The 15,997-nt window shown below is 49.4% G+C and overlaps 1 protein-coding gene across 14 annotated transcripts in view; it reads right to left on the reverse strand.

Moving 5' to 3' along the window:
- Nucleotides 1-15,997, reverse strand: part of KCNMA1 (potassium calcium-activated channel subfamily M alpha 1) — a 775,740-nt gene that overhangs the window by 544,907 nt on the left and 214,836 nt on the right. For all 14 annotated transcript variants that reach the window (XM_088842052.1, XM_088842055.1, XM_088842056.1 and 11 more), the window contains exon 2: nucleotides 1,793-1,954. In XM_088842052.1, coding sequence (XP_088698178.1) covers nucleotides 1,793-1,954 — 162 coding nt within the window. The remainder of the gene's footprint in view (nucleotides 1-1,792; nucleotides 1,955-15,997) is intronic.

The following is a 15,997-nucleotide window of genomic DNA, read 5'->3' on the forward strand; positions in this document are numbered from 1 at the left end:
GTGAAGGTGGGATGATTGGGGAGAACGGCATTGTAGCATGTATATTATCATATGTGAAATGAATCACCAGTCCAGGTTCGACGCATGATACAGGATGCTTGGGGCTGGTGCACGGGGATGACCTGGAGGGAGGATATGGGGAAGAGGGAGGTGGGAGGGGGTTCAAGAAAGGGAACACATGTACACCCGGGGCAGATTCGTGTCAATATATGGCAAAACCAACCAATATATTAATGTAAGGTAATTTGCCTCCAATAAAATAAATTTTAAAAAAAAATTAAAAAAAAAAGAAAGGAAAAAAAATAAATTTTCCCACTTTCCATTTTGCCACTACTTACCAATAACATAATCTATGACTTCATAACCAGACTCTTCAGAAGGCACAGTTCCTGGTGGTCCCTCAGTTAACAGAGCCCTATCCTCCTTGAAGCCTGTTTGGCCGCCAGTTTGGTCACTTGAACATGACACTTAGTGACTTACTCCTTCCCTCAAGCAGTGAGTGAGATATTTATCAAAAATATAATGTAGAGTTCTCCCCAAGGATTCTGATGGGTGAAATTTCACCATCTCCCAACACCTGTGGTCACCTTCACACTGAGTTTTTTTTTTTCCATGAAACATCAAGAGTGATGGCATCTATCTTTCAGCATCCTTGCCTGATCTCTGATACTCCCTAGCCACCAGGACATCCCCATTCATTCTATGTCTAAGCCAAACGACTCTTGACTGAGCCCCAGCATCAGGACAAAGAAGGACAGCCCATACAAAACAGCTTCCAGAATCACAGGGAGTTATTTAGAATGTCACATCCTTCTGAAGGAAACTCTTGACTCATCAGACCCAAGAAAGCTGGTGGTCAGGGCTACCCAGGGAAGAAGCCCAACCATGGCATGAGCCTTGCCTGACCAGGTGACCAGCTCATGTCTGTTAACCCACACTTCCCCAGTCTTTGCACCAAAAGAACCATGTCCCAGGCTCCCCAGGCAAACAGGGATTACTGGTCACTGCAGGCTTGTTCCACCCACAATACTTGCTCATGAAGCCAGTTAATGAAGCCTAGCTCCACACAAGCAGATCAGAGAGAATGCTGTAAGTGCACGGAGAAGGGGAAGGATGAGCTTAGGCTGCAGGCAGGGCTGAGAACAGTCACCTCAGAAATAAGGTCACACAAGCAACGCTCCAAGCATGGGACCAGCAGTCACAGGTGGGCTGCTGATGAGTGTCATCACCAGCGTGACCGAGGGTTTCTACCACGGGCATGAGTCTGATCACATAGGGTGGGATTTCTGAAAATTATGGCGGCCAGGGGATAACAGTAACACCTTCAGAAGGCCACCAAACACACACAGGCATCCCTGTGCATGCGCAAGCAAACACGTACACTCAGAACTCACCAGACCCCATATTTATAGAGCCTCTGCAGAATTCTGAGCACACCTTTCTCCGATCCTTTCTCCTCACCAAGATAGTCAAGCTGTATGTGTGTGTGTGTGTACTGTGTGTGTGAGAATGCACACCTACTCTGCTAGCAGAGGAAATGCTCTACATCCTCCCCAACAGGCCCTCTCTGCCCCAGGCGCTGGCTCACTCTGCAAATCTCCCCCCACAGACCACTGGCTCAGATGTGCACAAAGACGCCAGCCTCTCCATGATCCCATGGAAGCACTCACTCTTCACCCCTGCCTCGCAACAGACAATGGTCTGGAGAAGACAGAGTGAAAGACCACATAAACGAAGAGATCGTGGACCAGAGAGCAGGCCTCCTCATGTGCGGAGGGGGCCAGGGACTCACCAGGACTCTGCCGGTCAGCGTCTGGGCAGATATCATCACCCCTGCCCAGTCTTTCACGGAGGTCATCCAGCCGACCTCGGCTGCCACCGCCTCCTCTTTTTCATCCACTGGCTTGAGAGTGCCATCCGCCTGGCTTGAGCCATTGTTAATCTTCTGGGCCTCCTGGCAACAGAGAGAGCAAGGATTGAGACATGGGCACCAAGAGGATTTAAAAAAAAAACATATTCTACACAAAAGAATTAAAGCCAGACGGACCCCTGCTGAGGTGGAACTGGTTTGAAGGTACGGAGGTCAGGAAGAAGGGATGGATTATGGCTTTGATTGTTTTTTTTAAATCTTTTTTAAAAAGAATCTTTCCTTTGTTTCCTCTTAAACTATTTTTGTGAAAGAAAGAAGAATGAAATTATTCTCTTCTCATTTTAAAGAAAAAAAAAAATCAAAAAGCTCAGGAGAGAAACCATCCTGTCTAGGATGAGAGTGGCTAGGAACAAAGTGAAGTCGGCATTCTGTAATCTCCACCTGCCCAGCCTTCATACCCTTCCTAACAACTACACCCTGTTTTCCAAAGGAAATCTCCACCTTCTCATTCAGTCTGCATGGTTCAAAAGGGACTGAAGGTACACACTGTCTCCAGGAATGGAGACTGGTCAATCCGACCAGTCTATCCCTTTGGCAATAGCAGTTGGGCCAAGGATGGTTATGTGAACTATGCCAACTCAATACAACTCAAGCCTGCAATTTTGCTGAAAAGAGTAAGAAAGGTTACCCTTCTCTGAGAATGAAGCTAACACAGAGGAAACTAGGAGAAGTGGTAGAATACTAATGTCATCGTTGGAACACCTAGATCCAGTGGTACCTGAAATCCACCACAGACCTTTTTAGACAGGAGACAATAAATTCCCCTTCGTGGCTAAAAATGTGCTTGATGAAACAAGGCTGACTTCATCAGATAACTGAGACTCACATGAGCCCCTAAACTGTATTCTTTTGTATGTGCTGTGTCCTCTGCCTAGAATGCTCTTCTCCCACCAAGGATCATGGCTTACCCCCTCACCTCCCTCAAGCCTTTGCTTCATATATTACCTTTTCAATTATTCTTCTCTGGCTACTCTTTCAAAATTCCAACTATCTTCTAATGATGCTGCCTTTCTGCTTTATTTTTCTACAATGCACCTAAAACTTGTAACACACTCCGTAGATCTCTTACTTATTTCTTTTATAGTCTGCATCCTCCAACTGCTGAATCCTGAGTGCCCAACAGAGAGCCTGGTATAAAGCTGGCTTAATAAACATGAGTGAAAGAGTAAAAAGGGTTATGAATGTCAGCCCCTCACTGACTACAGAGCCTGGGCTTAAGGGCTGCCAAATAAAATACAGGAAACCCAGCAAAATTTGAATTTCAAATAAACAACAAATAATTTTTCAGTATGAGTATGTAAAGATTTTAACCCTGAATATTCACTGGAAGGACTGATGCTAGAGCTCCAATAGTTTGTCCACCTGATGCAAAGAGCTGACTCACTGGAAAAGACCCCGATGCTGGGAAAGATTGAGGGCAAGAGGAGAAGGGGGCAGCAGAGGATGAGATAGTTGGATGGCAACACTGACTCAACAGACATGAGTTTGAGCAAACTCAGGGAGATAATAAAGGACAGGAAAGCCTGGCGTTCTGCAGTTCATGGGGTCGCAAAGAGTCAAGACATGGCTTAGAGACGGAACAACAACGAAATATTGCATGGGACATCAGTTCAGTTCAGTTCAGTCACTCAGTCGTGTCCGACTCTCCGCGACCCCATGAATCACAGCACGCCAGGCCTCCCTGTCCATCACCAACTCCCGGAGTTCACTCAAACTCATGTCCATCGAGTCGGTGATGCCATCCAGCCATCTCATTCTCTGTCATCCCCATCTCCTACCACCCCCAATCCCTCCATACTTATACTTAAAACATATTCACTTAAAATTAAATTTAAATTCAAATTTAACTGGGCCCCCTACTCAACTAACCACTGAGATTATTCTTGCAGACATAGTTGTTTCAAAAAGATGTCAGCAAAAGTATGTTCATCATTTAAAATGCTAGAATCCATTAATAAAACAAACTGACCCTGGGGAATCACTGTAAATTGGAGTGAGGAGGAAAACCCGAAGACAGAGGTAGAAATCTTTGTCTGTGGTGAGGGGGTGGAGCAGAGGGAGGAAAGGAGAGCTGGGAGGCACTGAATGAGTCATCCTCCTGGGGACTTGCAGGCAGGCAGGAAGCTGCTCCTGACGCCTGGTTCTCCCCCGCCAGCCACCCCTGACTCAGGGCCTTGGGAAGACAGACTGAGCATCAGTTACACCATGCTTAATTCCCAAGGGTACTGGGCTCCCCAGCACTGGAACAATCCAACAGGAGCCCTGGGGTGGGGGGCACAGGGTGGGTATATTTGGGGGCTGCTTGATGACGTCTTTGGAGCCAGATACCCAAGCCACCTGAGGCCAATCCCAATGATCTGTTAGGACCCTGAGTCTTGGCCATACGGGGGCTGCACAGGTGGGTGCCCAGGAAGAGACAGAGACCCTGATCCAGGGGCAACCTTTAGTAACTGAAGGTGTAGATTCAGCCATTCTGCCTCACGGGACTTTCTTTGGAAGACTGCCTGCCCTATAGGTGTTTCTGGGATTAAACAGTGCCCAATGGCACATGATAGTACATGTTTTACTAACTAGTCTCACGACTTCCTGTGCCTCCTGGAACCATAGACATTCTAGCAGTGGTCCTTAAACTTCAAGAGCATCACCTGGAGAGCTTGTGGAGAAATAGTGCTGAGGGACTGGCCTGGTGGTCCAGTGGCTAAGAGTCCACACTCCCAACACAGAGGGCCTGGGTTCAATCCCTGGCCAGGGAACTAGACCCCACATGCTCCAACTAAAGATCCCTTATGCCACAGTGAAGATGGGAGACCCCTGCGCCACAACTCAGACCCAGTGCAGCTACAGTGCTGGGCCTCCCTCCCAAACCCCCATTTCTAACAAGTTCCCAGAAAATGCTGATGCAGCTGGTCTGGGAACCCCAGGGTGAGAACCACTGCTTCTAATCACTCTGGCCTAACTCGATCATCCCTGCCCTGATATGAACTGAGATGTGCATCTTAACCCCCAGCTTGATCCCAGCTTCTCCCTCTGCCCACACAGGGAAGAGATCAGGGCAAGGCCCTCAGATCAGAGGCTTGTGTCTCCTTTTGAGCAGTGCCTCCTAGAGACATTTCTGAACTAGTCCAGGGCCACGACCTGGAGGACTAGCTAGCTCTCTGCTCCTTGATCCTGGGGTGCAGACTCCCCAGCCACTGGTTGACTCTGGAGGAGGCAATCGGCATGCAAGAGGCTGGGAGGCAGGAAGTCCTCCCCAGACACAGTGGTTTCACTGCATCAATAATTCAGAGCACAAGAGGTATATGGCAGATAACGCTCTTGTGCCAGCCCGCTTACCTATTGTTTTACAAGGCATTCATTATTTTAATTACTTTATGATAGGAAAGGAAAAACACAGACTAAAGGGAGATAACAGTCTCATTATTATTTGCTTACACTACATGTTGTGAGCATAATTATGTGCGGGAGACAGGACTTGGGGGGGCGATGGCTGGGGGGGGCAGGGAGACGGGAACACCACAAAGCCTGATGCTAGGCCGCCAGGTTAGTGTCCTGGGCCTGAAGGGAAAGTCCTTCTGCACCTCTGACCTCACTCAGGCCAAAGCATCAAAAGCAGGTATAATCCCTGATCCAGAGAATAGGGGCAGAGGCCCAGAGAAGTTAAGTGGCCTTGCTGGGTTCGTAGAGGGGTGGGAGTCAGCGGGAGAGGAATGGTAAGGAGCAGAGTCCAATACAATAGTGATCAACCATCATTCATCAAGCCAGAACTGGGTGCCAGAAACTAAAAATTAAGTGTCTTCTCTGCATTATCTTCCTTAGACCTGGCAGGTGAAATTATCCCCCTTTTACAGACAGGCCAACTGAGAGCAGGTATTCATCAGGGGAAGGCTCACAGAGCCTGAGAACTTCAGCAAACCACTCTGGATTTAGGTCTGCTCTGCCAAGCTGGCTCCTCGGGCATGTTAGCCCATAAGCCTCAGCCTTCCTCCATGTAAAATGGGGACTGGCAGGCAGACCCCAGGAAGGCGGTGGCAAAGCTTATGTGAGATAAGCAGTGCACAGCGCTTAGCACAGGGCTAGGGGTGTGGTCGGAGAAGGCGATGGCACCCCACTCCAGTACTCTTTCCTGGAAAATCCCATTGACGGGGGAGCCTGGTAGACTGCAGTCCATGGGGTCGCGAAGAGTCGGACACGACTGAGTGACTTCACTTTCACTTTTCACTTTCATGCATTGGAGAAGGAAATGGCAACCCACTCCAGTATTCTTGCCTGGAGAATCCCAGGGACGGTGGAGCCTGGTGGGCTGCCATCTACGGGGTCGCACAGAGTCGGACACGACTCAAGCGACTTAGCAGCAGCAGCAGCAGGGGTGTGGTAGCTACAGCTGGCGTGACTGAGCACCCACTGACGGGACAGGCTGGCTCCAACAGTATTCAGTGCACTTAAAACTAAGCCATCAATTGGAGGCCCTGGGAGGGACATCAGACCATAGTGAAAACTTAATAATTACAGAAGATAAACGATATAGGTTCTACCAGCTATGAGGCTTTAACTAGGAAATGAGCCCCCAGGAGATAAGGCACCCAACTTGTGGAGGTTCCAGCAGGAGCTGTGTGACACTCCCCCAGGACAGCTGGGGCACGGATTCCTACACAGGTAGCCCTGGACCCAGTGACCTCTCAGATCCCTCTACACTCCATTAGATCAACCTCCCTTGGGATGAGGAAACTGAGGACCAGGGAGGGACGGGCCTCTGGGTCCCAGGACACTGCTCTCTCTCCTGTGCTCCACGACAGGGAATGGGGCTTTGTTCTGAATGGCAGAGTGGGAATCCTTCCATCCACACACCTTCCACCTGCCACTGCAGAGAAGGACCCAGTCCCTCTGCCAGGAGGACTCAAGCTGGGCCAGACAGTCTCCCCCCTGGTGTCAGGAGTGAGCTGGCCCTGATCCCTGCTCACCCTCCAAGAAATCATGGTGAGGTGGGGTGGAGTATGATAGGGATGGTATATGTGTGTGTAAAAGAGAGAACTCCACAAGCTACAGGCTCCAGCTACCCTAGCCTCAGAAAGATCATGAGAGATTTTCTAAAATGAAGAAAGGGTGCCTTGGAGGGAAGAGAGGAACAAGGAGGAAGGAGAATCAAAAAAAAAAAAAAAGACCAGGTGGTGCCTGGGGGTGTCTTGGAAGGCGGAGGTCAGGCCACAACCACACACCCCCTCGCCACCCACCCAAGGAAAGGGCTCCATTTTGCCCTTTCTCCCACCAGAGTCTTGTATAAAAGAAGCCACAGCTTCTGGGGGCAACATAGGACAGTTCTAACCTCAGTGCCTGGACTAGAGGGCAGGGTAGGCTGCACATACAGGAGGCTGGAGGGACCCTGGGGAACAGAGTAGCTGGAAGCCCCCTGCCATCACACACCCACACAGGTAGCTCTCAGCTCTCATGGCCTGGGCCTGGGCACACAGCCTCACCTCTCCTATGCCCCCTGTGGCCAACAGCCTGACTGGACTACAGTCACCCACACAATATTCACTGTCCAAAGCACGTATCTGTTAGATGATCGGGCATTTCCCGCAAACCATCAGGTCAAAGACCAAAGCCTGAGAAGGGATCTCAGCCGTGCCTTTGGATGCCAACCCCATCATGGAATGGATGAGAACACAGAGTGCCTGGGGCGTGGGGGTGGTCCACAGGCCAGTTGCGCAGTGCCACCCTGCCCTACTCCGTATCCACCGAGCCAAGACACAACCCCCCAGCTGGCTCTATTTCCCTTCCCTCTAGTTGCTCCCAACAGGATGATTCTGCCACATCTAGCCCAGGGAACCCAAGCAGATTCTTGCCCTGCCAGCCTGCAATCTGGAGTCCTCGTGTTCCTAGGACCGCAGAAATCTCCACCTGGTCTGATGGGGGGCCCCACAGGGCAACACTTCTCATCTTCAAGGGGCTCAGCTTTCCCCAGCAGTGGGAGTTGCCCAGGCCCAGCAAGGGAGAGCAGGCCTGTGCTAATCCCAGGACCCCATAGCTTCTGGTCCTCTGGTCCAGGTTGTCTCTCTCTCTCTCATCCTTCCTGCATTGGACCCAGTACACTGGGAGCCTTGAGTCTTTTGTGTGGTAAGAAGAGCTCTGAGGGTCAAAAGATCCTCAAGTCCAGCTTTTCTGGATGGCCTTGGACAAACCATTTCATTTCTCAAAACCCCTTCTGTAAACACGGATGTGTCCTGCCATATAATCTGGTCAGGCGGCGTCCAGCACTTTCGGAAAGTACCATCTTTTTTATGAAGGGCGGGAAAAGATGGCATCGAGGCTCAACTCTCAGATACCTGCCTAACACGGGCAGGGCCTGGTTATCTCCCTGGGCACAAACAGGATGTTGGCACTGACAGGTCCTGACAGGTGGCCTGCTGTGCTGGCCACACCCTCCCTGGGAGCCTCAGCCACACCTGCTCCTGCTCAGCTGGACTCATTCACCTCTGGGTGCCAAGTGCCAAGGCCACGCTGGGCACTGTATCTGCTGGCTGACTGCTTCAGGGAGGGAGGAAGATTCCAGAGTCACCTTGCTCATCCCCTCTGAGGCCACCCACCCCCTGCAAAGCTCCAAGGCTGTCTTGGGTTAACACTTCAGATGGATCTAGGAAGTTGTTTAAGCAGTGATCGTCAGGGAGAAAAGCTATGCTTCAAAATGTAAGTCCTTCTCATCCCACTCAGAGGACAAGTCAGAGACGTCACACAGTCCAACCCACCCGATCTGGCCTGCTTCTGCCATCATCCTACAAGCCTCCCACTCACCCCCCTTGCTTGCTCAGCTTCACTGGCCTCTTTGTGCTGTCAGAATGTTCTAGGCCCACTACCAGCTGGGGCTGATGGCACTGGCTGACTCCCGACGCCCACCCCAGATAGCCACAGCTGCTTCCTCAACCTTATTATTCGTTCAAATCCTCAACCCGTCATTGAGAACTCTCTTGCCACCCCCTTGAACGTGACACCCCACCCCTCCACCAGTCCCCTACTCCATCCCTCCCATCTATGTTCCGTGCTTCCCTGAGTATTTTCTCCACCATCTGGTAGCTGGCATACTGTAATCATCACTGGTTATAAGTTCCATGAGGGAAGCATTTCTGTCGCTTTTGTTCATGGCTGTGTCCTCAACAATGAAACATTATAAGCTCAGAGTAAGCAAGCACTTGATGCATCCTGGTGAAAGGTAGGAAGGAAGGGTGAAGGGAGAGGGGAGGGAAGCCAGAAGGAAATAAAGGAGGGAGAGAGGGAGAACTGTAGCAGATGGGAAGTCAGTCATCAGCAAGCACAATATCTAGAACAAATAATATTACTAATAAGTAAGGATGATAATCCTCAGAAACAATACCACCGTTTCTGAACATCATCACCGTGGCTCTACGAGGCAGTTTCAACGCACTCATTTGCAGACGAGGGCTTAATCAGCTGGCCCAGGAAGACACAGTCGGAATTTAAACCCAGCTGTCTGACACCAAAGAGAGATGAGCACCTGAGCTGACTTCCTCTCGGGGATAATGTGCGCGGAAGGATTATGGACTGTCGCGAAGGGCCCAGGAGAGGTTTGTTCCCATCAGAACACTCGATTTGGCCCACGTCTGGGTACTGCGTGTACCACAGAGACCCTTCTTCAAGGCTCCTGTGCCTCAAGAGGGCGGTTAAATCAAGGACAGAGGAACACGGTTCCTTTCTTGGCCAAGAACCAGCTTGGAACCCTAAATCACCCTTCACGGAGCAGAGTGTCAGATGGGAAATGAGCATGGCCGAAGTGACAGGCTGCGAGCCCTCCTGAGGTTCTCTACGCAGATGCTGCCAGAGGAGGATACATCTTCTCTTGTGCAGTCTGCATCCCTAATAGGGCATCCTGGCCTGACGCTGCCGGTCCTGGGGAGCCACTGGGGCAGGGCACTGTCCAGGACCAGAGCACTTCCCATCCCTGGGAGTCCCATGTCTGGACCTCTCTCTGCCCAGGGCTGGTGCTATGGAGTACTTTCGGGTGCTCAACATCCAGAAGGCTGTGGGGGAAGGGAGAAACCTCCATCTGCCCTCCCCTCATATCTCATAGCCCCACTTCATCCTCGCATTTCCCTGGTCGACATCAGAAAGCCATTTCTCCTGGGCATGCATTGATGGATCCTGCTTCAGTCTGCCTGGAACCCCTGCCCTCACTCTTCCCTAGCTACAGTCCTCTGCCCCTCCATGCCCTCTTTCACCCAGAAAAACTGAGCCAGCAGCCTGGCAGGCAGCTGCCCTCAGCTGAGCACAAAGTAGGAATCCAGAGGTCCTTGTCTCCTGTTAGAGGGATGGAAATGGCAACCCACTCCAGTGTTCTTGCCTGGAGAATCCCAGGGACGGGGGAGCCCGGTGGGCTGCCGTCTATGGGGTCGCACAGAGTCGGACACGACTGAAGTGACTAAGCAGCAGCAGCAGCAGCAAGGCTCAGACAGTAAAGATTCCACCTGCAGTGTGGGAGACCTGGGTTGGGAAGATCCCCTGGAGGAGGGCATGGCAACCCACTCCAATATTCTTGCCTGGAGAATCCCCATGGACAGAGGAGCCTGGAGGGCTACAGTCCACAGGGTCACAAAGAATCGGACATGACTGAGCAACTAAGCACAGTACAGCAAGGCCAAGGGCTCTGGAATATGATTTAGGAAGCCTGTATTCTAGCCCTGGCTTTGCCAGGCACAGAATGTGTGGCCTTGATCAGTCACCCAACCTCTCTAAGCAAAGTAAACAGAGTCCCCATATGGGAAAGGATGGGGAGCAGTAGGTTAGATCCATAGTTTTCTGTCCCTTAAAGGCCAGCATTGTGTGTTTTGTCAGGTGCCTTAGGGGTTAGCAAGCGGCAGCAGAGGAGGCAAGGCCCCCAGGCCTCGTGAAAATCAAATCACCATGACATTGAGCATTTTCATCTATTAAGGTTCTGGGCTAGATTGCACCTGAGCGAAGGGGTTTTCCGCAGAAAAATAAAGTTTGAAATCTACTGAGTAAAACTCCATAGGCCCATTTTAGCTTTTATAAGATACTCTGTTTCATGGTCAATGTGCTGACATCCTGTGCTGCAGCTTGGCCCAAGACTCAGAAATGCCTGAACATCCACACCTATAAACCCACAGGGCTCCAGGACACCCTCACAGACTATCATCCTGTCCCTCTGCCACAGGTCTTCACCAGGCCTAAAGGCTGCGGATCTGTCCTCCAGCCACTCCCACTTACTCCAAACAGCTCAAGAGGAAATTGTCTCCCACCCGCTCCTGCTGCCCCCTACAGCCTCCTTCACATCCTAGAAGGGTGGCCCAGTCCCAGGATTCTCCCAGGTACCAATAATCCTGCGCATTAGGGATTAGGCTGATTACCTCGAGCAGCTCAAGCAAACAAAGCATAATGTGGGCACCACCAGCTGGGATTTTCATAGGATTTTGCAGAGAGAGAGAGAGGAGGGAGGAGGTGGGCACCTGACACTGGGCAGGTAGGGGTGGAGACGAGGCAGGATTGGTTTCTGCCCTCGGGAAGTTCTAATCATCCAACCTGCCCCTGGTAGGAGGGAGCTCCCCTGCACCTTGTAGCCTCATCAGCCCCCAGGACCCAGATGTATATGGGGCACCACATATGTGCCAGACAGTAAAGAATCTTCCTGCAATGCAAGTGACCCAGGTTTGACCCCTGGATCAGGACGATCCCCTGGAGAAGGGAATGGCAACCCACTGCAGTATTCTTGCCTGGGAAATCCCATGAGGAGCCTGGCTACAGTTCATGGGGTCACGGAGAGTTGGACATGACTCAGAGACTAACACTTTCACCTTCAACCCATCCAGCAGCTATTACGTCTGTTAACTACAGGTTACAAGTCCAGGGAAGGAGCAGCACATCCACAGAAACAGGCTGCAGGAGCTTAAAAAGAAGTTCGGACAAGGCCAGTTGCTCTGGGATGTCAGAAAACCATTGCATTGCCTGTGTCTCTCTGCTGGCTGTAAGATAACTCATCGTCACGGGCATCTTTAGCTCTGGCTTCCCATGTACCCTGTCCAGATTCACACTCCTAGGAGCCCACCGGCACAGTGTGTGAAGACATAGGTCGTCACGGAAGGGAAAGGGTGGCAGCAGAAAAAGGCTGGGTGCTCTTTAACAAGTCGCTTACCATTTTTGTGCCTCAGGTTTCCGTGCTTGCAATTCAAAGGGGCCATGGAAACACTCCCCAAGGTTCTGTCTAGCTCTGAAACCGCCTGAGCTTGACCTCTGGACTGTGAGTCCTGCACTTCCCCATGTCCCAGCAGTGTGAGATGCTGGGGAAGGATTGGGGGTCCTTACTGGCTCTTCGCACGTTCAACACTGCTTACCTGTCGCCTAGGGACTGAGAGGGTCAACTGGCTGTTAGGAAACCCTCGACTTCTTCTTGTCTCCACCAGCCATGTTCTCTCCTTGGCAGTCTTACACCATCTGATTTAATCCTCACAACAATCCTGCAAGGTAGGAATGCTATGAGGCTCACAGAGGACGGGTAATTTTCAAGATCACTCATCTTTTAAGTGGCAGAGGTGAAATTTAAATCGTCTAAGACCAAAGGCCATGTTTTTTTCCTCTTCCTTGCTGCCTCAGGATAGGCAAAATGTACCAAGAAGAGATAGAATCTCCTTATGCTTACTACTAGCATTGAAACAACTGTCTTATACCCTATGGCTTCTAAATAACAGAACTGTATAGTACAGATATCTGGTTATAATCAGCCATGTATGGATAGGGTGTTGGAAAAATGGTCTACGGGAGAGGGTGCCAATTAGGGAATAGAGTGACCCATTAGACACTATATCCCATGGTGAGATGTGCCACACTTGTTGCTTAAAATTAATAAGTCAACCCTGAACTTTCAAGACTGATGCATCCATCTCAGTCTATACCCATGTTTGCAAAATAACGATCTCCTTCTCAATCAATCAGTTTAACAAAATGGGAACAGAGAAGTGACAGTCCAGAGTTCACTATCTGGACCTCAGAGACTTGGAATTGGATTAGCAGAGACCTCAGCTCTGACCTCTCAGCCGGAGTGGCCAGGCTGGGTCCACAACAGCCTGCTCACATGCAAAGACATGGCGGTTGAGCGACCAGTCTGAGGGCAGCCTGCCCTGTCCTGGGAGAACGACTCAAGAACCACAGGTATAAGAAAACCACCACAGGGGCTCAAATCAGAAGGCAAAAATCATACTTATTTTCCAGTTGAGGAATCACTTGTAACCACAGAAGGCAGGTCTGAGGCAGGACCAGATATTTAGGAAGACTGATAATAGACACAATTTTCTGAATGCCTTGTATTCGCTTGGTGAATCCTGTTAACAAGATTGTAAGTTAGGCACTATTATGCCCATTTTAAAGATAAGCAACTGAAGCACTAAGGCTGTCTGCAGGTCTATGGTTAAACATACAGTCTTATAAATCCCATTTAGGCCTATATGCTCAATACAAATCCCTTTTCCCTGGAGGAAGAGTCTGGCACTGTATGGGAAGGCAATCCAGAGGGACTTCTTGTTTCATGGAGAACTCAAACCCCTTCAAAAGATTTGTTTCTTTTTTTAATGAAATGCCTCTCAGAGTCATAGATCTGTAGAAGTCAGAGCCATAAGGGACCTGAGAACATGTATAAGACTGGTTCCTTCCCTTTAAAAAGAAGCCTAGGGTCATAGAAGGGTAGAAGCTTCTTCAAGGAAACACAGTGCACTTAAAAGACTGAGTAGTGAGGAGCTACCCCACGCCTGAGGCCAGGGCCGGCGGCCGAGAGGAGCTACCCCACGTCCAACAGGCGGTGGCTGTGCGGGCGCAGGAGGGCCGAGAGGAGCTACTCCACGTTCAAGGTCAGGAGGGGCGGCCTTGAGGAGATACCCCTCGTCCAAGGTAAGGTACAGCAGCTGCACTTTGCTGGGGCGGCTGTGAAGAGATTTTCCACGACCAAGGTAAGAGAAACCCAAATAAGACGGTAGGTATTGCTAGGGGGCACCAGAGGGCAGACAAACTAAAATCATAATCACAGGAAACTAGCCGATCTGATCACATGGACCACAGCCGAATGTGGTCCACTGGAGAAGGGAATGGCAAACCACTTCAGTATACTTGCCTTGAGAACCCCATGAACAGTGACAAAGGGCAAAATGATAGGATACTGAATGAGGAATTCCCCAGGTCGGTAGGTGCCCAGTATGCTACTGGAGCTCAGTGGAGAAATAACTCTAGAAGGAATAAAGGGATGGAGCAAAAGCAAAACCAATACCCAGTTGTGGATGTGACCGGTGATAGAAGCAAGGTCCGGTGCTGTAAAGAGCAATATTGCATAGGAACCTGGAATGTTAGGTCCATGAATCAAGGCAAATTGGAAGTGGTCAAACAGGAGATGGCAAGAGTGAACATAGACATTCTAGGAATCAGTGAATTAAAATGGACTGGAATGGGTGAATTTAACTCAGATGACCATTATATCTACTACTGTGGGCAGGAATCCCTTAGAAGAAATGGAGTAGCCATCATGGTCAACAAAAGAGTCCGAAATGCAGTACTTGGATGCAATCTTAAAAATGACAGGATGATTTCTGTTCGTTTCCAAGGCAAACCATTCAATATTACAGTAATCCAGGCCTATGCCCCAACCAGTAATGCTGAAGAAGCTGAAGTTAATCGGTTCTATGAAGACCTACAAGACCTTTTAGAACTAACACCCAAAAAAGATGTCCTTTTCATTATAGGGGACTGGAATGCAAAAGTAGGAAGTCAAGAAACACCTGGAGTAACTGGCAAATTTGGCCTTGGAGCACGGAATGAAGCAGGGCAAAGGCTAATAGAGTTTTGTCAAGAGAATTCACTGGTCATAGCAAACACCCTCTTCCAACAACACAAGAGAAGACTCTACACATGGACATCACCAGATGGTCAACACCGAAATCAGATTGATTATATTCTTTGCAGCCAAAGATGGAGAAGCTGTATACAGTTAGCAAAAACAAGACCAGGAGCTGACTGTGGCTCAGATCATGAACTCCTTATTGCGAAGTTCAGACTTAAATTGAAGAAAGTAGGGAAAACCACTAGACCATTCAGATATGACCTCAATCAAATCCCTTATGATTATACAGTGGAAGTGAGAAATAGATTTAAGGGACTAGATCTGATAGACAGAGTGCCTGATGAACTCTGGACGGAGGTTCGTGACATTGTACAGGAGACAGGGACCAAGACCATCCCCATGGAAAAGAAATGCAAAAGAGCGAAATGGCTGTCTGAGGAGGCCTTACAAATAGCTGTGAAAAGAAGAGAAGCGAAAAGCAAAGGAGAAAAGGAAAGATATAAGCATCTGAATGCAGAGTTCCAAAGAATAGCAAGAAGAGATAAGAAAGACTTCCTCAGTGATCAATGCAAAGAAATAGAGGAAAACAACAGAATAGGAAAAACAAGAGACCTCTTCAAGAAAATTAGAGATTCCAAGGGAACATTTCATGCAAAGATGGGCTCGATAAAGGACAGAAATGGTATGGACCTAACAGAAGCAGAAGATATTAAGAAGAGGTGGCAAGAATACACAGAAGAACTGTACAAAAAAGATCTTCCCGACCAAGATAGTCACGATAACGTGATCACTGACCTAGAGCCAGACATCTTGGAATGTGAAGTCAAGTGGGCCTTAGAAAGCATCACTACTAACAAAGCTAGTGGAGGTGATGGAATTCCAGTTGAGCTATTACAAGTCTTGAAAGATGATGCTGTGAAAGTGCTGCACTCAATATGCCAGCAGATTTGGAAAACTCAGCAGTGGCCACAGGACTGGAAGAGGTCAGTCTTCATTCCAATCCCAAAGAAAGGCAATGCCAAAGAATGCTCAAACTACCAGACAATTGCCCTCATCTCACACGCTAGCAAAGTCATGCTCAAAATTCTCCAAGCCAGGCTTCAGCAATATGTAAACCGTGAACTCCCAGATGTTCAAGCAGGTTTTAGAAAAGGCAGAGGCACCAGAGATCAAATTGCCAACATCCGCTGGATCATGGAGAAAGCAAGAGAGTTTAAGAAAAACATCTA

The sequence above is a fragment of the Moschus berezovskii genome, chromosome 12, assembly GCF_049115385.1.
Source record: "Moschus berezovskii isolate FMDL1 chromosome 12, NW_MosBer_1.0, whole genome shotgun sequence".
Taxonomy (NCBI): domain Eukaryota; kingdom Metazoa; phylum Chordata; class Mammalia; order Artiodactyla; family Moschidae; genus Moschus; species Moschus berezovskii.